The sequence below is a fragment of the Macaca thibetana genome, chromosome 16 (assembly GCF_024542745.1).
Source record: "Macaca thibetana thibetana isolate TM-01 chromosome 16, ASM2454274v1, whole genome shotgun sequence".
Classification (NCBI taxonomy): domain Eukaryota; kingdom Metazoa; phylum Chordata; class Mammalia; order Primates; family Cercopithecidae; genus Macaca; species Macaca thibetana.
In genome coordinates, this window is record NC_065593.1 from 19,360,328 (window position 1) to 19,384,985 (window position 24,658).

Genomic DNA, 24,658 nt, shown 5'->3' on the forward strand with positions numbered 1-24,658 from the left:
ATAAATAGATACAGTCACATGGTAATACATCAAAAGTTCCTGGCCAGGCGTGGTGGCTCACGCCTGTAATCTCAGCACTTTGGGAGGCCGAGACAGGTGCATCACCTGAGGTCAGGAGTTCCAGACCAGCCTGGTCAACATGATGAAAACCTGTTTCTACTCAAAACACAAAAGCTGGGCGTGGCGGCGGGCGCCTGTAATCCCGGTTCCTCAGGGGGCTGAGGCAGAATTGCTTGAACGGGGGAGGCAGAGGTTGCAGTGAGCCGAGATCGCGCCATTGCGTTCCAGCCTGTGTGACAAGAATGGGACTCGGTCTAAAAAAAAAAAAAGTTCCCGACAGGTACACCGTGATGTTTCTCTCACCCCAGTCCCGGAGCTCCCCTGCAGCCCTCCCAGGAGGTAACTGTTAGCAATTTCTGCCATGATCATTTGTAGCAGTGAAAAATGAGAAACAATCTAACTCTTTCATGGATAAATTACGATCTGTCCGTGCAGTGGGATACTCTAAACATCGTGCCTGTGACCACATCATTCTTCTGTTAAGTGACTGAGCCTTGCCTCTGGCCTCAGGCCCTCAGCCTAGATGACTCCTTGTGGCTGGAACCCGCTCCCCCAGCCAGGCCCCCACTTGAATCCTCAGCCTTGAGACTCTCCAAGACTTCGCACCCCCACTGATGAGGGAAACCCCACAGTTCTCGTAGCTACCTGGATCTTCTGCTGTACTCTGCGTTAGGAACTACGTTTGTGTTTGGGCGTGGTGTTTGATGAGTGCCTGTTCCCCATTCGCCTGCACCCCCCTGGGCGGTGGGGCCCTCTGCCTCTGCTGAGCTCTCTGCTGCTTCCTTAGTACACAACCTCAAAGATAGAGGCCCCCTGAGAGCTGCTGAATGAATGGAATGGTCTTAAGTAGAAAATGCGGGATACAGAACTCCATATATAGCATGATCCCAATTTTATTTCTTTAAATAAAATTTTTATTTAAATTTTATATAGCTCCATATAAAAAGGGGAGTATTGAAATAAGATACAGCCAGGCTCTTGTCAATGGTTGTCAAGGGTAATGGGATGGTAGTGATTTTTCTTCCTTTTTACTTCTATACTTTTCATGTTTTCCACAACTGACAAGTCTTATTTAATTTAATAATAATTATTTCACACCTGTAATCCCAGCACTTTGGGAGGCTGAGGTGGGCGGATCACTTGAGGTCAGGAGCTCAAGACCAGCCTGGCCAACATGGTGAAATCCTGTCTCTACTAAAAATACAAAAATTCGCCGGGCGCAGTGGTGTGCACCTGTATTCCCAGCGACTCAGGAGGTTGAGGCGGGAGAATCACTTGAACCTGGGAGGTGGCGGTTGCAGTGAGCCAAGATTGCGCCACTGCACTCCAGCCTGGGCGACAGAGTAAGATCCTATCTCAAAATAATAATACTAGTAATTAGTCGCCCAGGATGGAGTGCAGTGGCATGATCATGGTTCACAGCAGCCTTGACCTCCCGGGCTCAAGTGATCCTCCCGCCTCAGCCTCTTGAGTAGCTGGGACTACAGGCATGTGCCACCACAGCCGGCTAATTGTTAAAACGTTTTAGAGAGATGGAGTGTCACTATGTTGCCCAGGCTGTCTCAAACCCCTGGGCTCAAGCCATCCTCCTGCCTTGACCTCCCAAATTATTGGCATTACAAGTGTGAGCCACCTCACCCAGCCCTGGCAAGTATTATTTTGGAAGTAAATAATGATGACTGATATTAAATAAAAACCTCACAGGGAAAAATAGGGTTGGGGACTACATGCAAAGCCTATGCTAAATGCTACCTGGGTCCAACCTCCTGGGCCTGAGGTCAGAGACTGGCAGGGGCTGGTGGCTGGCCGGAGGTGGGTCCCTAGTGAAAGGGCGGCGCTCAGGCTGACAGAGAAGAGAAGGTAATTCAAGGCCTAGGACCGGAGATTCTCAGAAACTTTGCGGGCAGGATCTTGCTCTGTCACCCAGGCTGGAGTGCAGTGGTGTGATCATGGCTCACTGCAGCATTAACCTCGGGCTCAAGTGATCTTCCTGCCTCAGCCGCCTGAGTAGCTGGGACTACAGGTGCATGCCACTGTGCCCAGCTAATTTTGTATTTTTTGTAGAGAAGGGTTCTAACTATGTTGTCCAGGTTGGTCTCAAACCCTGGGCTCAAGCAATCCTCCCACCTTAGCCTCCCAAAGTGCTGGGATTACAGGCATGAGCAACCATGTCTCACCTTAATTTTTATTTTTTAATTTTTGTTTATTTTTATTTTATTTTATTTTTGAAACTAGGTCTCACTCCATCACTGAGAATGTAGTGGCACAATCACGGGTCACTACAGCCTCTGCCTCCTGGGTTCAAGCCATTCTCCCACCTCAGCCTCCGAGTAGCTGGGACTACAGCGGCACGACACCACGCCCGACTAATTTTTGCATTTTAGTAGAGATGGGGTTTCACCATGTTGGCCAGGCTGGTCTTGAACTCCTGACCTCAGGTGATCCACCCGCCTCAGCCTCCCAAAGTGCTGGGATGACAGATGTGAGCCAGATATGAGCCGCTGTATTCGGCCTTAATCTTTATTTTTAGAGATGAGGTCTCACTCTGTCACCCAGGCTGGAGTGCAGTGGCACAATCATAGCTCACTGCAGCCTGAATCTTCTGGCCTCAAGTGATTGATCCTCCCATCCCAGCCTCCCAAAGGGTTAGGATTACAGGCATGAACCATTGCACCTGACCCTTTTTCTCCCTTTTAAGGAGGAAGACAAATTTTTCCACAAGTCCTTCAGCAAACTTTCTTTTGTGTCTCATAGGTCAGAATTGAGTCACATGCTCCTGTTTAAACCAACCCCGGGCAGTGAAGTACACAAAGACTCACTTCTAGCAGGAGAGGCGCACATGTTGCCTCTCAGGGAAATTTGGATCCTGATAGCCAAGAAGAGGGGGGTTGGGTGGACCTGTGCAGAATGAAAATGGGGGAGGGTGACCGGGCGCGGTGGTTCACGACTGTAATCCCAGCACTTTGGGAGGCCGAGGCAAGTGGATCACGAGGTTAGGAGTTCAATACCAACCTGGCCAAGATGGTGAAAGCCCATCTCTACTAAAAATACAAAAAAAATTAGCCGGGTGTGGTGCTGAGGCAGACAATTGCTTGAACCCAACAGGCAGAGGTTGCAGTGAGCCAAGATCACGCCACTGCACTCCAGCCTGGGCAACAGAGTGAGACTCTGTCTCAAAAAAAAAATAATGGGGGAGGGTGACCCCCAGACCCAAAGGAGAAGCTGGGCAATGCAGCTCTGGGGAGGGCAGGACTCCAGGGTGGTGCCAGGGTCTTGGTGGAAAGATCTAGTGGACAGTGTCCCCAGGATGGTGCCACCAGGATGAAAGGGTCTAGACCCATTGCTTGCTTCTGGGTCAAGCTCCTGAGGCAGAGTCTAACCGGCTGATCCCGGCCGCTGCATCGATAGCCCTGCCTCCTGACTCGCCTGCAAGGGAACTCGGGAGCTGCTGCCCCAAGAAGGCAGGGAGAGGGGAGCAGGAAACCTCAGAGCAGAGACTGGTGGGGCACGGATGGGCACACCTGTCTCAGCTCAGAAACCATGCTGAGCTACAGGGGCCTGGCATCAGGGACGATTCTCATTTGCAAGCAGCAGACACCAACCTTGCCTAATGTGAGTGACAAACCAGACTTATTTCAAGGCTATTAGGTAACTCACAGCACCTCCCAGAGGGTTGTGGGCGACACAGGCAGGAGCAGGTGCCCCCAGTGAGGGCACAGACACCTCCACTTACACCTCCAATGTTCCCGCCGGTTGCCAGTCCCCGCTGGCTTTGCCACTGCCATGGATCCCGCCCGGTTCCTGGTTATTTGCGTCTCTGACTGCTAGTTCAGTCTGGGGTAGGTGTGCTGAGGGGCAGAGCCCGGCCGGGGTCCTTTGAGGCTGGGGAAGTGAGTTCGAGCCCCTGTCAGCTCCGACTGGGAGGGAATAGCTCATTTACATAAATGGAGAGCTCCGAAACAGAGGAGGAGGGTTTGGTGGCCAAGGGAGGGGCCAAAAAGAGCCACAAATTTCCCATAGCATCCTATCCTGCAGGCACAGGAAAGACGTGTCTGCTCGTAGAGACCAGGAACTGGGTCTCTGTGATCAGACTTAATTGGAGGGGGCCACACAGCCCCAGTAGCCCAGCCCGAGGTGAGAACCTGGGCAGAGGCTGGGTCGGCGGGCCCCGGAAACTTCTGTTTGCAAACACCTTCAACTTCGTCATCTTTCCTTGACTCTGCAGTACCCACTGGAAAACCCAGCCCTGGGTGAACCCTTCTCTGCCTCCCACTATACTGAGCAGCAAGTATCACTGGAGTGAGCCGCAGAGGCGGGGTGACCAGTTGCGCTTGAAATGCTCCAATACTTTGGCCGGGCGCGGTGGCTCACACCTGTAATCCCAGCACTTTGGGAGGCCGAGGCTGGTGGATCACAAGGTCAGGAGATCGAGACCATCCTGGCTAACACGGTGAAACGCCGCCTCTACTAAAAATACACAAAAAAATTAGCCGGGCGTGGTGGCGGGCGCCTGTGGTCCCAGCTATACTGGGAGGCAGGAGAATGGCGTGAACCCAGGAGGCGGAGCTTGCAGTGAACCGAGATGGCGCCACTGCACTCCAGCCTGGGCACAGAGCAAGACTCCGTCTCAAAAAATAAAACAAAAACAAGAAAAGAAATGCTCCATCCCCCCCTGCCCATTGCCCAGAGGCACCCTCCGCCCATCTCCCATGTGACTAGGGTATTACTCGCCCACTACAGGGAAGGCCTGTTCCGTCCTGTCCTCTTTCTTCTCAGACTCCCACCCTCGTCCCTACCTCAGCTGAGGACCCCTACATCATGGAGAGAGCAGAAGCCCCCAGAGGCAAGCTCCATCATCATCTCCGTGTAGTCCATTTTCCCGCCCTTACCAGCTCGGATCCCTCTAAGCTCCGCGTCTCATATTCTTCCTGCTTCTCACTCCTCCTGCATCAGTTTCTCTGTCTTCTCTTGAGTCATGCTGTCAGCATGTGAAAAGGCTCTAGTTTCTTCCATTTAAAAAACAACCAGGCCGGGCTCAGAGGCTCACGCCTGTAATCCCAGCACTTTGGGAGGCTGAGGTGGGCGGATCGCCTGAGGTCAGGAGTTTGAGACCAGCCTCACCAGCATGTTAAAACCCCATCTCTACTAAAAATACAAAAATTAACCAAGCGCGGTGGTGGGCTCTTGTAATCCCAGCTACTCAGGAGGCTGAGGCAGGAGAATCACTTGAACCTGGGAGGCAGAGGTTGCAGTGAGCCGAGATCGTGCCACTGCACTCCAGCCTGGGCAACAGAGCCAGACTCCATCTCAAAAACAAAGCCAACCTTGCTTGACCCATGCCGCTCCAGGTCTTTCTCCGTTTCTCCGCTGCCTCTCATGGCAAAACGTCCTGCAGACTGTTCTCTGGGTGCTCAGAGATATCCACTATTCCCCAAACTCCCCTGGGGGTGTTCGTCCATGATGGCAGCTGGGCCCGTGACTTACTTTGACCAGTGAAATGTGAGCAGGAGAGATGTGTCGCTTGAAACAAAAGGGCAAGGGCCACGTCCCCAGGTCTTTCCCTTCTGCTAGGAGAGCAGCAGCTTTCTGGGTAGAGGGTGCCGTCTCGGCCCAGGTCCTGGAGCAGAGCCTCAGCCGTCCTGCAGTCCCTGAGCCATTAGGATTCTGAGTCCCTCGTGATCTCAGCACGCCTCACATTCGATCTTCATCCCACTCCATATGCCTTCTGCCTCCGTTTCTGCCAGGAAAGAACTTTCCAGTGGCCTCCAAGTTGCCAAATCAATGGGGCGCTTCTCTGTCCTCACGTTAGTCCTCGGCAGCCCTCATCACGGTTGATTATCCCCTTCCTGAAAAACTTACGGCTTCGGTAAAGCCGCACTTTCCTGGCTTCCTCTCACCTCACTGGCCAGTCCTTCTCCGTGGCTGACTCCTCCTTTCCCCTCCCCAAAAGCACTGTGTTGTGAAAAGCCTCAATCCTGTGTGTTTACTATTTTGTGTTATATAATTTAATTTTTTTTTTTTTTTTTTTTTTTTTTGGAGACAGAGTCTCACTCTGTCACCCAGTCTGGAGTGCAGTGGCCGGATCTCAGCTCACTGCAAGCTCCGCCTCCCGGGTTCACGCCATTCTCCTGCCTCAGCCTCCTGAGTAGCTGGAACTACAGGCACCGCCACCACACCCGGCTAATTTTTTGTATTTTTAGAGATGGGTTTCACCGTGTTAGCCAGGATGGTCTCAATCTCCTGACCTCATGATCCGCCTGCCTCAGCCTCCCAAAGTACTGGGATTACAGGCATGAGCCACCATGCCTGGCCTCTTATATAATTTAATTTTAATTTTTTTTTTTTTTTTAATAGAGGCTGCTCTGCCTATGGAGTAGTCATCATTCTTTAATTCCTTTACTTTCTTTTTTTTTTTTTTTTTTTTTTGAGACGAAGTCTGGCTCTGTCACCCAGGCTGGACTGCAGTGGCGCGATCTCGGCTCACTGCAACCTCTGCCTCACCATTCTCCTGCCTCAGCCTCTTGAGTAGCTGGGACTACAGGTGCCCGCCACCACACCCGGCTAATTTTTTGTATTTTTAGTGGAAACGGGGTTTCACCGCATTCGCCAGGATGGTCTCGATCTACTGACCTTGTGATCCGCCCACCTCGGCCTCCCAAAGTGCTGGGATTACAGGTGTGAGCCACCGCACCTGGCTCCTTTACTTTCTTAACAAACTTACTTTCACACACACAGAAAAAGAGACACACAGAGAGAGAGAGTCTCACTATGTTGCCAAGTAGCCTTTTTTTTTTTCTTTGGAGACTGTGTCTCACTCTGTCACCCAGGTTGGAGTGCAATAGTGCAACCTCGGCTCATTGCAACCCCTGCTTTTGGGGTTCAAGCGATTCTCGTGCCTCAGCCTCCTGAGTAGCTGGGATTACAGGCATGCACCACCACACCTGGCTAAGTTTTGTATTTTTGGTAGACATGAGGTATCACCATGTTGACCAGGCTGGTCTCAAACTCCTGAACTCAAGCGATCCACCTGCCTCGGCCTCCCAAAGTGCTGGGATTACAGGAGTGAACTGCTGCCCCGACCTCATTCCCACAGATTTACACGCCCTCTCTGTGCCGACAGCTCCCAGGTGTACGGCCGACCTCTGGGCTTCAGTTTCGTACATCCAGCTGCGGCCAATTAAACATCTCTCTAAGGCTTGGGACATTACGTGTCCTCAGCTGTGCCCTGGCTGCCCCTGAGCCTGTTTTCCTGTTTTATTCGTCCGGTCTCATAGTGATACCTTCATCTTCACCGTCATCTGGAATAGACTTGGGAAGTCGCCCCATGGCCCCCATCGCCTCCCTCACCCTGATCTCTCGGTGTTGGGCCCCATCCTGGCATCTGTCCAGTCCATTCGGCACTGTCTGTCTCCATGGCCCCTGCCTGCTTCAGGCCCCCAAGCTCTCTCCCGGCCACAGGCCTCCCTCCTGGCTCCCCCTCAAGTCACCCTCCAAATGCAACCTCCCAAATCCAAACCCACTCCTGTAGCTCCCGCCCCGGGCTCTTCAGTGACTCCTCATCACACCCAGAATTAGATCCAAACGCTTTCCTGCGGCGTTTCCGGCCATACAAGGCCCGGCTCCCGCTGTTCCGACCCCATCTCCTGCCCCTCTGCCCTCGCCCAGGCCAAGCTCAGTCCTGCCCCAGGGACTTTGCACCTGCTGTGCCCTCTGCCTGGAAAGCTATTCCTCAGCTCCTTCTTATCTTTTAGGTTTCAGTTCAGAAGTCGCCCAGGGAGGGAGGCCCTCCGAGAGCACGCCGCCTAGATAGGTCCCTGCCTTTGTCTCTACCTCAACCCTGTCTTTTTGTCCCCAGCACTTACCACGATCTGTCATTTGGGGCTTATCTGGTTCCTTAGTCTGACTGCACCCCCAGGGGAATGTAGGCCCCAGGAGGGAAGGAGCCGAGCCTCCTCCTGCTGCGGAAGCAAGCCCAGAGCTCAGTCAGTCTCGTGAATGGAGTGGGGACAGATTCAGAACCGGGCGATGGACAGGATCTGGGCTGTGCTCAGAGCTCTAGGTGCTGGTTCTGAATGCTTTTCACTGATCACAGGGAAGGGGCGGCTCTTTGGGGCTGGGGAACAAGTGCCCTGGCAGGGCATTCTGCACCTGCTTCTCAAAGGCAGGCTCCCAGCTTCTGTTTTGCATTGTTGACACTTTGGCCTGCCCAGCACCACGGCCTTCAAGAACAGAGGGTCCTGGCCAGGCGTTGTGGCTCACACCTGTAATCCCAGCACTTTGGGAGGCCGAGGTGGGCGGATCGCCTGAGGTCAGGAGTTGGAGACCAGCCTGGCCAACATGGTGAAACCCCGTCTCTACTAAAAATACAAAAATTAGCCTGACGTGGTGGCATGCGCCTGTAATCCCAGCTACTCAGGAGGCTGAGGCAGGAGAATGGCTTGAGCCCAGGAGGTGGACGTTGCAGTGAGCCAGGATTGCACCACTGCACCCCAGCCTGGGCAACTGAGACTGTCTCAAAAAAAAAAAAAAAAAAAAAAAGTAGGTCCCCACCCCACGCCCTCCCCCTCACACCCCTCCTGGACCCCCAGGCAGGCCTCACAGACATTTGCCACCAAGGATGGTCCTGCCGCCACAGAGGTAACCCCGCCCCACTAAACACACCTTCGGTATCACTGGGGACTCAGTGGGCCTGTCTGCCTGTCTACCCGTCCGCCTGTGTCCACCTGTCCGCCCATCTGCCTGTGTCTGCCTATCCACCTGTCTGCCTGTCCGCCTGTGTCTGCCTGTCTGTCTGTGTCCGCCTGTCTGCCTGTGTCTGCCCATCCACCTGTCTGTCTGTCCGCCTGTGTCTGCCTGTCTGTGTCCTCCTGTCCGCCTGTGTCTGCCTGTCTGCCTGTGTCTGCCTGTCTGCCTGTGTCTGCCTGTCCTCCTGTCCGGCAGTGGGTGGTCCACAATTTGCTGTAGCTTTGGGGGAGGGGCAGTTGTCTCCACAAGGTGCCAAGCTCAGATGCAGGCCCCAGAGCCTTCCCTCAAACTTCCTGGGAAGGGCAAGTTGTCAGAAGCCCTCGGCCTTCAGCTCTGGAGTCTGTGCTGCCACAACTTAGATTCTGTGGCCCCCAAACCAGGGAGCAAATCTGCATAACAGGACACATTTTATGAGCCCTGGAAAGCAGGGGCTGCAGGAGGTAAAAGTAGAGGCCACGGGCCCTGGGCTTCAGGAGCACTGCCAGGGCCAGGTGGGGCTGGGTCGATGGGGAGAGAGGCCCGAGTAGAGAGGTCAGGGCGCTGTTTCCACCTGCAGCTGTAGCCTGGCAGGGACCCTCAGCCCTGGGCTAAAGCCCCTTCTTGGCATCTGATATGTCAGGTCCCTCTGTGGCGGGTTGGGGGCACCAGGGTGGATGGACTGAAATCCAGGGTCCAGGATCCGCTGGGGGTTGGGAGAGCCCTAAGCAGGTGGGGGGCAGTTCCCGCTGGTAACACTAGCAGTAACGTGATCATCACTGCTTAGGGAGGGCCACCCATACAACCAGCACGGGGCTGAGCAGTTCGGCGCACGGTCCCACTGAGTGCACCCGAGAAGCCAGCTGCTTTGACCCCCAGTTCCCAGACCTCAGGACTGAGTGACTGGCCTAAGGTCATCCCACTGCAATGTGCTGCCACGGGGGCCGCTCTCAAGCCTGGGCAGTATGTGGGTCCAGAGCTGTCAGTGTGCCAGCTTGCAGCTCCCACCCCATGCGAGACCTTCGAAGCAAGGAGACCGGAGACCCGATGAGCAGAGGGTAGGGGAGCTGGGGGCTGCTCCAGCAAGGCCCCCCTGAGAACTTGGCAGCCTAATTAGCACGGTATTCCCAGCCAGGCCTGTTCCAGGGGCCCCGTGAGGCAGATGAAAGCTGAAAGGCTATTCCAATAAGGGGCCGCCCACTTCTCAGCTGAGAGAGATCCTGGTGTGCTGTAGGGACCTGAAGCGGGTACATAATTCAGCGTGTCGGGAGGAGGGCGGGAGTTGAAGGCAAAGCCAGAGTGAGCGCCAGGATAAGACCTGGGATGGGTGGCTCTGCTCAGAAGACGGCCCCGCCCCATTTTCAGGAGGGTGATCGAGGCACGCTGCAGGGCTAAGGGGGCCGGGCTGCCACCCCATCCACAGTCCCGAGACAGGCATGTGTTTCTGTGTGCATACCTGTGTATTCACACACATGCATAGGTTTTGCACATGCACTCAGCTGTGAACACACGTATAAACACAGGCCCGCACGTGTACACGAGCACACAAGCATACATGCTCAGACACGCGTGCAAACACGGATACACATTCACACAGAGATGCACACAGACCCCGTGCACACACAGACACACATTCAACAGACACACACAGACTCCGTGCACACACACACACACATTCACACAGAGATGCACACAGACCCCGTGCACACACAGACACACATTCAACATAGATGCACACAGACTCCATGCACACACACACACATTCAACATAGACGCACACAGACCCTGTGCACACACACACACATTCACACAGAGATGCACACAGACCCCGTGCACACACAGACACACATTCAACAGACGCACACAGACCCCGTGCACACACACACACATTCACACAGAGATGCACACAGACCCCGTGCACACACACACACATTCACACAGAGATGCACACAGACCCCGTGCACACACACACACATTCACACAGAGATGCACACAGACTCCATGCACACACAAACACACATTCAACAGACGCACACAGACCCCGTGCACACACACACACATTCACACAGAGATGCACACAGACTCCATGCACACACACACACATTCACACAGAGATGCACACAGACTCCATGCACACACAAACACACATTCAACATAGACGCACACAGACCCCGTGCACACACACACACATTCGCTCAGAGATGCACACAGACCCCGTGCACACACAGACACTTTCACACAGAGACGCACAGACCCTGTACACACAGGCACACATTCACATATAGATCCATACAGATCCTGTGTGCGCACACACACACACATTCAGATACACACACAGACCCCGTGCACACATGTACACGTGCACATGACACGCAGGTACACACGCCACGCACAGGCTCAGTCTGGACCCAGGCCGACCTCCTGGCTGCAGGGACTGAGCGGGACACCTGGTGTTTGAGAAGACACGTGCCTCGTGCCTGCCCGTGTGTCCCTCCCCGTCCTGCATTCAGGGGTTTTGTGGAGGGAGGCACAGGCCTTGGATGAGCCTGACCCCAATGACCTGGATGACTGACCTGTCCTGGTTGGTTGGTTTGTTTGGGACTGTCCTGGTTTTAGCACTGAAAGTCCCACACATCCTGGGAAACCCCTCTGTCCCAGGCAAACCTGCCCTGGTCACCCTGCCCTGTGCCTCTGGCTGACCTGGTGCTGGATCCTCCTTCCCAGAACTCTCCTCGCTGTCTGGTCACCTGTGATTGACCAGGGAGCCTCAGGATAGAGCCAGGGCCTAGTCTCTGCTCTCACCCTGGAGGCTCTGAGGCTCCTCGCACTTGGTAAGCACCCCTCTGTTTATGGATCACCTGCTAGGAGCCAGGCCCTGGGCCTAAGGCTTCCTGAGCAGCACCTCTCAGTCCCCCTGCTGACTCAGAAAGGCCCTTCCTTCATCCAGCCGTTGTGACACAGCACCTGCTGGGTGCCAGTGCTCTGCGCCCTGAGGGTACAGCAGAGAACACAGCAGACAAAACCACCGTCCTCACAGAGTCAATGCTCAGAAGAGATGGAAAGTCAATAAGAAAAATAAGGAAATTGGCCGGGCGCGGTGGCTCACGCCTGTAATCCCAGCACTTTGGGGGGCCGAGGCGGGCGGATCACGAGGTCGGGAGATTGAGACCATCCTGGCTAACACGGTGAAACCCCGTCTCTATTAAAAAAATACAAAACATCCGGGCATGGTGACGGGTGCCTGTAGTCCCAGCTACTCGGGAGGCTGAGGCAGGAGAATGGCGTGAACCCGGGAGGTGGAACTTGCAGTGAGCCGAGATGGCGCCACTGCCCTCCAGTCTGGATGACAGAGCAAGACTCCGTCTCAAAATAATAATAATAATAATAAGGAAGTGATGTAGCATGTTATAAGAGGGGGAATTCTGTGGGGTAAAGTGAAACAGGGTGGCAGGGCACAGATTCACACCGGTCATCCCAGCACTTTGGGAGGCCCAGGCGGGAGGATTGCTTGAGGCCAGGAGTTTGAAACAAGCCGGGTCAACATAGTGAAACCCCATGTCTATTTTTTAAAAAAAGCCGGGCGCGGTGGCTCACCCCTGTAATCCCAGCACTTTGGGAGGCCAAGGCAGGTGGATCTAGAGGTCAGGAGTTCAAGACCAGCCTGGCCAACAAGGTGAAATCCCGTCTCTACTAAAAATACAAACATTAGTAGGCGTGGTGGCGGGCACCTGTAATCTCAACCACTCAGGAGGATGAGGCAAGAGAATCGCTTCAACCTGGGAGGCGGAGGTTGCAGTGAGTCGAGATTGTGCCACTGCACTCCAGCCTGGGCGATAGAGTGAGATCCGTCAAAACAAAAAAAAAAAACAAAACACCAGGCTGCTCAGACAAGGCCTCAGGGAACTTGGGGCCCCTGAGGAAGAGGCAGGGACAGCTACGAATGGTGAGGTGAGGGCAGGAGCCCCCCAGACACCCTGGGAAGCACTCCAGGCAGAGGGAACAGCACGTGCAAAAGGCTAGAGGTGGAGCATCCCTGGCATGAAGAAGGGGCATCAGGGAGGCCACTGCGGCAGGGGAGGGAACGAGGGCTTGGCAGCTCAGATCCAGCGGGGTCTCTGGGCCACAGAACAGACTTGGAGGGACCTTACTGAGTGAGATGGGAGCCACGGAGGGGTGAGCAGAGGACCATCGTGTTCTAACAGACTCTTGCTAGATCTCCCTGGCTACTGTGTTAGATGAGATGCAGGGGCAAGAGCGGGGCAGAGGGACCACTTAAGAGGCTCTTGCAGTGGTCCAGGCGAGAGGTGATGGTTGCCCAGACTGGGGTGGTGGCCATGAGAAGTGGATAGTTGCTGAATAGATTTTGAAGTTGGCCTGGTGTGGTGGCTCATGCCTGTAATCCCAGAACTTTGGGAGGTCAAGGTGAGCAGATCACTTGAGGTCAGGAGTTCGAGACCAGCTTGGTCAACATGACGAAACACCATCTCTCTACTAAAAATACAAAAATTGCTTGAACCCGGGAGGTGGAGGTTGCAGTGAGCCGAGATCGCACTCCTGCATTCCAGCCTGGGCGACAGAGCGAGACTCTGTCTAAAATATTTCTAAGGTGTTTGGCTGGAGAAGCTGAAACGAAGGAGCTGCCTCTGACTGAGATGGATTATATGCGAGTGGAGGAGGCTTGTGGGGGAAGAGCAGAGCTCAGTTTGGGAGGCTTTCGTGTGGCAGATGGAGATGTGGGGGAGGCCGACGTCCGCAGACGAGAGGGCCACGCTGGAGCTTTAAATGACTGCCCCATTTTGCAGGTGAGGAAGATGAGGCTCACACAAGCGTGGGGACACACTAGTTAAGTTGAGGTCACGCCTGTAATCCCAACACTTTGGGAGGCTGAGCCCAGGAGTTCAAGACCAGCCTGGGGAACATAGTGAGACTCCATCGCTACTGAAAATAAAAAATTCACTGGCCGTGGTGGTGTGGGCCTATATTCCAAGCTGTCCGGGAGACTGAGGTGGGAGGCTCTCCTGAGCCCGGGAGGTTGAGGTTGCAGTTAGCTATGATTGTGCCACTGCACTCCTGCCTGGGCGACAAAGCAAGACCGTGTCTTAAAAAAAAAAAAAAAAAACGGGAGAGCTAGGATTCAGCCTCAGGTCTTTCTGGCTCTAAAGCTTGTGCTCTTTCCAATGCCCTATGCCATGGACAAGGAGCCCTCCCTGCCCATCCTGCACACCCCACGCCCCACGTCCAGCAATAGGACGAGGGAAGCCCATCTGTGCGCTGGCTGGCTTCCATGTCTCCAGGGCTGAGCCAGGCTCCAGGCGGGGCTGGGAAGGGGGTGAGGGGCCCAACAGGAAGTGGCCTGCGCTTGGGTGCAGCATGGAGGGACAGTGCCAAGTAGCCTAAGACGCCAGCAGCCCCAAGTGCAGCCGGCCTGGCCTGAGGCTGTTATCTGACCAGCAGAGAGCATTGGGTTAGCATCGATTGGTGTAGAGAGGAGCATCTGCCAGGGCTGGGAAAGCGGGGAAGGGGAGGGAGGGAGAGCTGCAGAGCCAGAGGGATCTGACCCGTCTCAAAGACTCAGAGAGCCCCACGGTCCTGCCCAGGGGGCTGCGGGGATGCCAGCCCATGGGACCACCCCGGCTCAGGCACAGGGAGGGGCAGTCTCTTTGGTGCTGGCAGGTTGGGGTGAGCAGCTCGAGGCTTTGGGGCCTGTGAGGGCCAACCAGCCCTTCGTGGAGGATGCTCTACCCACCCCGTGCAGGGTGGATCTGCGGGCAGAGCCCTGGACTCCACGGTCAGCTGGGTGAGGCCTGCTCGCTGCCCTGTCGCCAGCCGTGTGCTGTGGCCGGTGCCTTCCCCCGGTGGACCTCGTTTCCTCCTTTGTGAACCGGCGCCGCTCCCGGGGACTGTCCTGAGGACTCTGGTACATACACAGTTAGGTCTGGGTCCGCCTTGGTTGGTCCTGTCCTGCTTCCAGGGCCTGGGAAGCTGCAGAGCACCCTCCGCAATGGCCGGCTGGCCTGGGCCTGGGGCAAGGGCCCTTCTGGGCTGGTACCAGTGGGGAGCTCTCTGGCCATCCTGGCTCTGGGTTCCCCCAGCCCAGCTGAGCTGAGGTTACAGCCTCCTTGGAAGCTCTGTGTACTTAGAGCCTGAGAGGCAGAGCCAGGGTAGGAAGGGGCACGTCGCCCCTTTCCCACTACAGGCCTCCGCATGGGCTGTGGCCATTGCCTTTCCTTTCCCGCCCATTCCGGCAGGTCTGGCCTCGCAGGACCACGCATAGGCACATCTGGGGCTGCGGAGCGGACTGGGCAGGGTGCCTTCCCATGCTCAGGCCACCCACCTGAGCTGCCCCCATGCTCCCTGCCCAGCAAGCAGGGACTTGGGATTTTGCAGAAAGGAGGATCTCGACACAATACCAGCTCTCCTTGCCTCCTCTGTGCTGGCTGGAATCCTAAGGCAACTCTGTGAGGCAGGGACCCTTCTCCCTGGTTTGCAGATTCATACTCCAGGAGGTGACGGAACAATGTTGGCAGGTGGCACAGAGATGGCAGGGGTCTTTCCTGAGCACCCCCGCTTCCCACACACACCTCCAGGGGCCTACTCCAGGCCCCAGCACCTGGCCAGACTGCCTGGTCTCAGGAACCCCCATCTGCTAGTGAGCCATGAGGATGCCCCATGTCCCCCCACCCACTCATTCTGGGCCCTCCCCACAGGCACCCCCCACATGCCGGAGCTCAGGCAGCAAGTGTTGAATGGAGAAGGGAATGAATGAGGTTGTGGAGATGCGGGGGAGCTCAGGCGTGTGGGAGGCCGGGAGGTTCGGGGGTAGCCGAGCAGTCAGCCGAGTGCGTGCCCCTGGAGGAGAGGAGGAGCAGGGGGACACCCCAGGGAAAGCGTGGGGGAGGCCCAGCCTTGCTCTCCTCAGTCCCCTCGGGCAGAGCCACCCCTGCCCCACCTGGGAGGGGAGGAGGAGGCTGGTGGGAGGGGTGCAGGGCTCCTCCACAGAGACTCTGATCCCTGCTAATTTGCAATCTTAAAATGCACCACAAAGCCGCGGGCCTCATTGTTAGTACATTAATCAGGCAATCAGTGGGTCGGGGCTCCCAAGGGCTGCATGGAGGGGCACGGGAGGAGCCGTGGCAATGCTGCGCCAGCCTCCCTGGGAGAAACCCAGCAGGGGGAACAGTCCAAGACTGGGGCACCCATTGGCTCTGGCAGGGGGTACTGGAGGCAGCGGAGCCGGCTGGGACAGCTGGTCCAGGTCTTGGACCAACTTCCAGGGTGCAGGAGCACTCAGCCAAGACATCCCCATTCCCCAGGAGGAGGGGCAGGGGTGCCTGGGAGGACAGCTTCCCTGGCATGGGTCCCCTGCATCTGAGCAGTGCTGAAGGTTGGTGAACGCTCCCTGGGACTTGGATCCCCGGCCTGGCCCCCGAGGGGCCCTCCACCGTTCTCAGGCACTGGGACCGGAGGGGCTGCCCACACTGGTGCCTGTGGCTTGTTGCCCGGCCCCCACCTCCAGGCCCCTGATCCAATGGCTTGTTCTTCCTTGAGACAGGGAATGTGAGCCAGGCCCTGCGTCAAGCCTGGAGCCCTCTCAGAGGAGGGGCAGGAGGGTTCCTGCCCTGGGTCTTCACCCCACCCCTGCTTTCTGACCCCTCCCACCCACGGCACACCCACAAGCCACATACCAAGCCCACACCTGGATTTGGGGGCCATTTGGCTTTTTGGCCTAAACTGGGGTCCTGGCCTGATTTCCCCTGTTCCCCGACATCCCTTGGAGGCACCTGCTTTGTGTCTGATGGGGAAATGTCTCTCCGTGGGACCCCTATTAGCTTCTCCGGGTGTCATTTCAGAGAACTGCATCCTGGGCCTTACAGAGATAGCCACACAGCGGGTGGAGGAGGGCTCCCCACGCCCAGCACACAGGGCAGTTCTGAGGCTCAGGGGAGCGTGAGCAGAAGCACTTTGTAAACTCCAGTAAGCTGTGCAAATGTCGAGTGGGATTAGCGCTGAGCCGGACACATATCACCCCCGTCCCCCTGCCGCGAAGCCTCTCTTGCTGCACCCTGAGGGATGGAAATGGCTTTGTCTTTGCAGAATGGCCTGGTTGTGGCCCCGTCCCCAAAAGCCTGAGATGTGGGATGAGGCGCAGCGAACACCATGAACACCCTTGAGCTAGGAGGGGCACCCTGGCTCCTTCAGGCTGGCATAGCGGGGCCACTCCCTGGGGGAGGAAGCTTCCTGCAGGTGCGGCCTTCCTGGAGGGTGGCAGCCCGAGCAGGGGTGAGGAGCGTGAGCTGAGAGAGACACGGAGTGTTGGCTCCGTGGCAGGTGCAGCTGGTGTGGGTTGGGGCCCCCTTTCAGCCCTGGGTGTGGAGGCTTCAGGCAGTGGGCAGGTTTTCCGAAAGTCAGGTGGGGTTTGGAGCCCAGGTTCCTCCCCCCTCACACCTCTGCCTCCCCCTGCAGGGCTGGGGCTCCTTGGGCAGGTGGAGGCAGGCAGCAGGGGCTGGAGGCCAGATCTGAGCCTCCAAGTGGGGACGGTGGACACTACCATCATCTATTCGTGGCAGGAGGGGAAACTGAGGTAGGAGGGGGAACAGCGGCAGCCTCGGCCCAGCCTGCGGGCTGTGCACTGGGCGGGACTGAAGTCACTGCAGAGGCCACAGAGAGCACGGCTTGGCCCAGAAAGGGTCCTTGAAGCTGTGCCACCACCACCACTGAAGTCATAACTCCTCTGAAATCGCAACCGAGCCCAATTATGCAAAAAAAAAACCAAATTATGTACGATGATTTTTATGTGTTGGAAATGTTCAGTCGAAGCCGGGTGATTACAGGGGACGGGAAGCAGCTGCCACTCTCTGGGAGCCCATAACTCCCAACAGCTGGGAGCTGTCACTTATTTACGACGCTGTTTCTGCCAGGAACGAGGGGGTGACAGTGGCAGTGAGGCCTGCTGGGCCGGGAGCCTGGGCAGGCAGCGGCACGAGGCCGGGAGCAGGGCTGGCCTGAGAGTGACCAGAGGGTTGGTTCTTTCATCCCACAAGCTCTGGGCACAGCTGCAGCAGAGCCTCAGCTACCCCGGGCGCCCCGGTTCTCCCACGAGGCCTGGCTGGAAAGCTAGAAGCAAAGGGGCCGGAGCCTAGCTGGATAGGGAGGAGATGGCTGCCTGGCCCTCCAGGGTGGGGCCTGGAGGCCTGGAGCCGGCCCCCCCGACCTCGGCGCGCCTGCCTGGCCGCCTGGGGCAGCTGCAACCCTGGAAAAAGGTAGGTAATGACGATCGTCCGTAATGAGGCTGCTCCCATAATGAGCGCGGGGCTATTACCCGACCACAGGCTGGACACATCCGAAAATAAATTATTTTAAGGATCCATTAACGAATGCCTAATTAATGCCCAATTAGAGGGAAGCTACAGAGGAAACGCTCTGGACAGTCTAGAGGCAAGGCCTGGTTTTGCAGCCACAGCCTGGGGGCTGGAGCGAGGTGGGAGAGGGGAGGGGCCAGAAGGCGGGCCGGGATTGGGGCAGCCTCCGTCTGACAGCTGGTGCCACCTCCAGGCCTTCACAGACAGGCGCCCTCTCAGGACGCCCTCTCAGCTCTGCCAGGGAGAACTGCGATTGTCTGTATTTTATTTTATTTATTTATTTATTTTTTGAGACAGAGTCTCACTTTGTCACCCAGGCTGGAGTGTGGTGGTGCAATCTCAGCTCACTGCAAGCTCCGCCTCCCCGGTTCAAGCGATTCTCCTGCCTCAGCCTCCTAAGTAGCTGGGACCACAGGCACCTGCCACCCGGCTAATTTTTGTGTTTTCAGTAGAGACGGGGTTTCACCATGTTGGCCAGGCTGGTGTCGAACTCCTGACCTCAGGTGATCCACCTGCCTCGACTTTCCGGATTACAAGCGTGAGCCACCGCGCCCGGCCATGTCTGTGTTTCAGAAATGAGGAAACTGAGGCTTAGAAGGGGTGTTGCCTCTATGTTTTGAGGGCATGGAAGACACTGTAAAGGAGACATTATTTGAGGTGAACTTTGGTGCCACACATGCATGCTCTGCTTGTGATTGGGAATGATTTAAATAAGGAGATCCTGGCCAGGCGCGGTGGCTCACACCTGTTATTCCAGCACTTTGGGAGGCCAAGGCAGATCACTGAGGTCAGGAGTTCGAGACCAGCCTGCCCAACATGGAGAAACCCCGTCTCTGCTAAAAATACAAAAACTATCTGGGCGTGGTGGCACACACCTGTAGTCCCAGCTACTCGGGAGGCTGAGGCAGGAGAATGGCGTGAACCCGGGAGGCGGAGCTTGCAGTGAGCTGAGATTGCACCATTGCACTCCAGCCTGGGCGACAGAGTGACACTCCGTCCCCCCTGCAAAAAAAATAAATAAAAAATAAATTAAATGAAATTAAATATAAAAATAAATAAATAGAGATTCCTCAGGACTCTACATGAGATATTTACTACGTTAGAGCAAGAGCCCCTCCCAGTATCTGTGAGTGCAAATAACAACAACCAGTGGCAGAGCTAGGAGGAGAGCAGGAGGCTGACGGCTGTGTCCCCGGGTCATGGCCTCCACCCCAGCAGCGTGCCTGGAGGAGCTGCAGCAGATGGGGCTGGGGCTCAGCAGCTGTGGTGTGGAACTAAAGAGGTGTGGGGGTGATCGGGGCCTTCACCCCAGACTCACCTCCCAGCCCAGCAGAAATGGGTCACCAAGGAGGGGAGGCCTCTCGTCCCCGACGGGTTCCAGGCTTGGGCCTTGACCGTGGCCTTACTCCAGCCAGGGGCGAGGCTCTCACTGAGCTCAGCCAAGAGAAGGATGTGGTCCCGGCGGGCGCCGGAGGGTGCGGTGCCCGTCCTCACCTGCACAGCCCCTGACCTGGCTGTGCTCTCTCTCCCTGCCAGGGTGCTGTGTGGAATTGCTGCTGCTGCTGGTAGCTGCGGGGCTGCCCCTGGGTGGCGGCTGCCCGCGGGACTGCGTGTGCTACCCGGCGCCCATGACGGTCAGCTGCCAGGCGCACAACTTTGCGGCCATCCCGGAGGGCATCCCCGTGGACAGCGAGCGCGTGTTCCTGCAGAACAACCGCATTGGCCTCCTCCAGCCCGGCCACTTCAGCCCCGCCATGGTCACCCTGTGGATCTACTCGAACAACATCACCTACATCCACCCCAGCACCTTCGAGGGCTTCGTGCACCTGGAGGAGCTGGACCTCGGCGACAACCGGCAGCTGCGGACGCTGGCGCCCGAGACCTTCCAGGGCCTGGTGAAGCTTCACGCCCTCTACCTCTACAAGTGTGGGCTCAGCGCCCTACCGGCCGGCATCTTTGGCGGCCTGCACAGCCTGCAGTACCTCTACCTGCAGGACAACCACATCGAGTACCTCCAGGACGACATCTTCGTGGACCTGGTCAACCTCAGCCACCTGTTTCTCCACGGCAACAAGCTGTGGAGCCTGGGCCCGGGCACCTTCCGGGGCCTGGTGAACCTGGACCGTCTGCTGCTGCATGAGAACCAGCTGCAGTGGGTCCACCACAAGGCGTTCCACGACCTCCGCAGGCTGACCACCCTCTTCCTCTTCAACAACAGCCTCTCGGAGCTGCAGGGCGAGTGCCTGGCCCCGCTGGGGGCCCTGGAGTTTCTCCGGCTCAATGGCAACCCCTGGGACTGCGGCTGCCGTGCCCGCTCCCTGTGGGAATGGCTGCAGAGGTTCCGAGGCTCCAGCTCCGCTGTCCCCTGCATGTCCCCCGGGCTGCGGCACGGCCAGGACCTGAAGCTGCTGAGGGCCGAGGACTTCCGGAACTGCACGGGACCAGCGTCCCCCCACCAGATCAAGTCACACACGCTCACCACCACCGACAGGGCCGCCCGCAAGGAGCACCACTCACCCCACGGCCCCACCAGGAGCAAGGGCCACCCGCATGGCCATCCACCCGGCTCCCGGTCGGGCCACAGGAAGTCGGGCAAGAACTGCACCAGCCACAGGAACCGCAATCAGATCTCTAAGGCAGGCGCCGGGAAACAGGCCCCCGAACTGCCAGACTATGCACCTGACTACCAGCACAAGTTCAGTTTCGACATCATGCCCACGGCCCGGCCCAAGAGGAAGGGCAAGTGTGCCCGCAGGACCCCCATCCGTGCCCCCAGCGGGGTGCAGCAGGCCTCCTCGGCCAGTTCCCTGGGGGCCTCCCTCCTGGCCTGGACACTGGGGCTGGCGGTCTCTCTCCGCTGAGGACCCAGGGCGTCAGCACCCAGCACTGCCACATGTCCACCAAGGAACAGAATTTATTTTCTTCTTTTTTTAACCAGTGGAAGACCTGCTGGGTTTCAGGAAAAGGCTGGTAGAGGCTTCGGCTGCTGTCTGGACGCCTGGACCCTGCCATGTGGATTATAAACCCAAAGTGTACAGCCCTAGGCGGGAGGGGTTGGCGCATCTCAGCCGGCTGTCCCAGCCAGCCCCGCAGAGCACCCATGGACAGTGTCCACTCCGGCAAGGTGGGAAAAGGCACTCCAAGCGCCCCCTCCACTAGCAACAGTGGGACAATTGCCCCCAACGGCGGCACCGGGGCTCTGTGGAATCCCGATGGTTCGGAGCGGTCCGGAGGGCCCCGTGGTTCCTGGAGAAAGCAGGACGCAGAGAACAAACGAGGCTCACCCACGAGGCTGGGCGGCCAGCAGTCTGGGCACATATGAGTAGGTGGCATCTTGGCTCTTGCCTGAGGCCACTGAGTCACCCTGCCCTGAATTCTACCCTACTCCACCTTCAGCCCCTCCCTCGGGGGTAATGCCTCTCATTCCTAATGTCTCAGGCAACCCTGGCAGACCCAGGCCCAACTGCTGGGATCCAAGAACCAATTACCAAAGGAAAGATCATCAGAGGCTGAAATTTAGAACTTCATCCCGGGCTATGAGGTTCTCACAGAAGGTGCAGTTTTATAACTACGTCCACTTATATATATTCACACTCTACATATAAATATATATATATACAAATGCACAGTCCCCTCCCACTCCGTCACCTAACTGTACGTCTTCTCATGTTTATAAACTATACAGAGAACTGTATTTGCTGAACTAAGGATTGTATCGGTGATTTCTAGCAAGAACAAAGTGATAGCATTTGTGTCTAGAATCCCAACCTGGCAATGATAGTCTCCAAGGAACCTGGGCTTGCCAAGGGCCTGGGGCAAGGTGTCAGCAGGGACGGTGAGGAAGGGGAGGCAGCAAGAGTCACTTTGGGGGACCAATATTCTTAGATATTTACAGCATTACCTTGTTTTTATATGCAACACAAGCCTGTCTGCCACTCTGGAGCACCCTGTCACCCCTGCTGTCGTAGCTGTTGGCTTCAGGGTGAGAAGTGAGAAGCAGCTTGTTGTATGTCAGGGAGCCAGGCCTTGAGGGTGAGCGAGATGGAGAAGGGGAAGGAAGGGGCTTTGGGTCTGGAAGCCAGCAGGCCAGGCAGCATCCGCAGTGTTAGTCCAAAGGGTTGGACCGTGTCGTCAGCCTCGCGTGTGGTCAGTGATGGTCTGGGTGGGCCAAGGAGACTCTGGGCTTGAGCCCAGGTCTCCCGCATGGCTCAGCTGCTGAATTTTTCCTTGAGGCTCTTTGGTGGGTGACCCAGCAAGGGCCCTGTGTAGGACAGCAGGAGGGAGGCGTCAGGGGGCCTTAGCAGAAGGAGAACGACGAGGGCATTTCATGAACCATCTCAGGCACTTCTGCATCACGGAAGACTCGGCCCTCCCAGCCGTCCTGGGGATGCTCAGGGTGCAGGCAGAGGCTCAGGAGGCCGGACTCAGGGGTCAGGAGCGGGGACTGGGGCAGGCGAGCCCGGACAGGGAAGAGGGGCTCCGATCAAAGCCAGCCATGCTGCTGGCCGGGGGCCCAGGTGGGCACAAGCTCCTTTGCGCTTTGCACAAACCTGAATCCCCCACCAGAGAGGATGTGTGTGAGGAGCCAGGAACACTGAATCCAATTAAGAGAGAAAAATAATAATAACAATAAACGATCTTGGACAAGAACCCTGTTTTTCATTTCCTAACCCCGCATTCCTGACAGGTGGCAGATCCTGGGCTTCTGTGGGTGGGCGAGCCTGGCCGGGCACAGCTCTAGGAACACAGCACATTTGTTGGCGGGAGGAGCCGCAGGGGGCAGGGGCACACTGACTCATGGGACACGTGAGAGCGTGCACACCCTAGTGCTCCATTTCGTGGTACTTCCCTCGCCCGCTCAGGACATGATTTCCACATTCTGGCTGCCCCGGGTCGGCACCGTCTCCGTGGCTCTCCCCGGAGGAGGCTGGTCCTGGGTCCTTCTGGCCTATTCCCAGGAGCCTCAGGAGCAACTGCTGAGTGATTGATTCTCAGGGGGCCGGGCGGGTGGCTGGTAGGGATGGGCAGCTGCAAGGGAACGGTCAGTTCCTGGGGTCCCAGGGGTTTTCCAGGAGGCCAGGGACCCACCTGGACAGCTGCGGGTGGGCTTGGAGACTGCGCATGCCTCTCTGGCTTCAGAGAAAGGAGAGGGTTCCCCGGATAGAGGGAGAAAACCTGTGTTTTCAGGCCTGGCTGGACAAATCCTCCTCAGTATGAGGCTTGGGGTGTTCACTAAAGGGAGTCCAGTGACTGCAGACCAAAGAATCCTCAGCCTGCGTTGCTCCCTGTGGCCCACAGGCGCTGACCCAGGCCGGTGCCAGGGCCTGGCTGTCCCTTAGAATCCAAGGACGTTGTTATGTTGTTGATTTCATTTCCAACTTCAGACAGCAAGGCCCTCAGTGGGAAAATCAAGAGTCTAAGCACTTTATTAAATTTTTTTTTAAAGACTTAGGAAGTCCTGTAATATGGAAGTGAAATGTCAGTAGGAGAAATGCTAATGTTTTATAAGTGATCCTCCTCTGTCAAGCACAGCACAGTCTCTGGTTGCCGACTGTTATTAGAGGCAAGGCAGTGGGGGCCCAGGACGCCAGGTATTTTTAGCAGCTTTCTCCTCTAAGAGGTAGGGGGAATCAAGGCAGCTGTGATGCAGGCGACATCACTTGTCACTCAGCAGCTCATGCTACGCGGCTACGACGACACCATCGCCCCAAACATCAGAGCAACTGGACACATCAGGGGTGAGGCAAAGTCTTCTCTATTCACCAGCCCCAGCTCCCCGCGTCTTGTTCAGGGCAGGGAGATGCAGATTCCTGTGGTCTTCCCAGAGGCGGAGGCCACCCCTCCGCTGCCATTTTCCCCCACCGCTTTCCCTGGACCCCCTGGACCCCCAGATGGAACCATCTCTTCTCCCTCCCCACCCTCCTGCCATGGAGGCCTCCACTGTGGTCTGACGGGGACAGAGCCACCCCTGTCGGAGGGGCTGGGTGGCCACTGCGGGTCTCTAAGGCCTTTCACACACGCTCCCCGCCGACCCCAGAGCTTGGCTGGCTCTGCGTGGTTCATTCAACAAGGGATGATCAGGGCTTCCGCGTCCATCCAGTGGCCAGGCTCTGGGGACGTAACGTGAGAAGACGTGGCTCAGGGCAAGGAGCTCAGAGCCCAGATGAGGAAACAAGTATTTGCAACCGGTACGGAGTTGGTGCTCGCGTTCGCACCCCTCGGCCTCCAAAATGAGGAGCTCAGCTGGGTGGGGGCAGTGAGAGGGGGTTTCCAGGCGGAGGTGACACTCCAATGAGTCTTGGAGGATGAGGAGCCGTCCAGAGGAGAGTGTGGGGAGTGGGGCTGGAGGTGGTCACAGTACCGTGTCTGGGGTATCCAAAACCACTCCGGGCTTGCGGGTGTGGGAGACGCGCCCAGGACGGGGCGGCCCAGGGGATCCTGCTCAGGGACTCCACTCTGCCGTGGAAGTGGAGGGGCTGTGTGGTCCCCCCGACCTGGGGTCATCCTCCTGCCCGTCC

At 56.9% G+C, this 24,658-nt stretch overlaps 2 protein-coding genes across 2 annotated transcripts in view; one reads left to right on the forward strand and one right to left on the reverse strand.

The window, feature by feature from the left end:
- Positions 1 to 22,790, forward strand: part of RTN4RL1 (reticulon 4 receptor like 1) — a 96,935-nt gene extending 74,145 nt beyond the window's left edge. Inside the window, exon 2 of the mRNA XM_050763567.1 lies at positions 19,677 to 22,790. Within this exon, the coding sequence (XP_050619524.1) occupies positions 19,677 to 21,001 (1,325 nt within the window). The 3' untranslated portion in view covers positions 21,002 to 22,790. The remainder of the gene's footprint in view (positions 1 to 19,676) is intronic.
- Positions 1 to 24,658, reverse strand: part of OVCA2 (OVCA2 serine hydrolase domain containing) — a 219,978-nt gene that overhangs the window by 93,527 nt on the left and 101,793 nt on the right. The window lies entirely within an intron of this gene.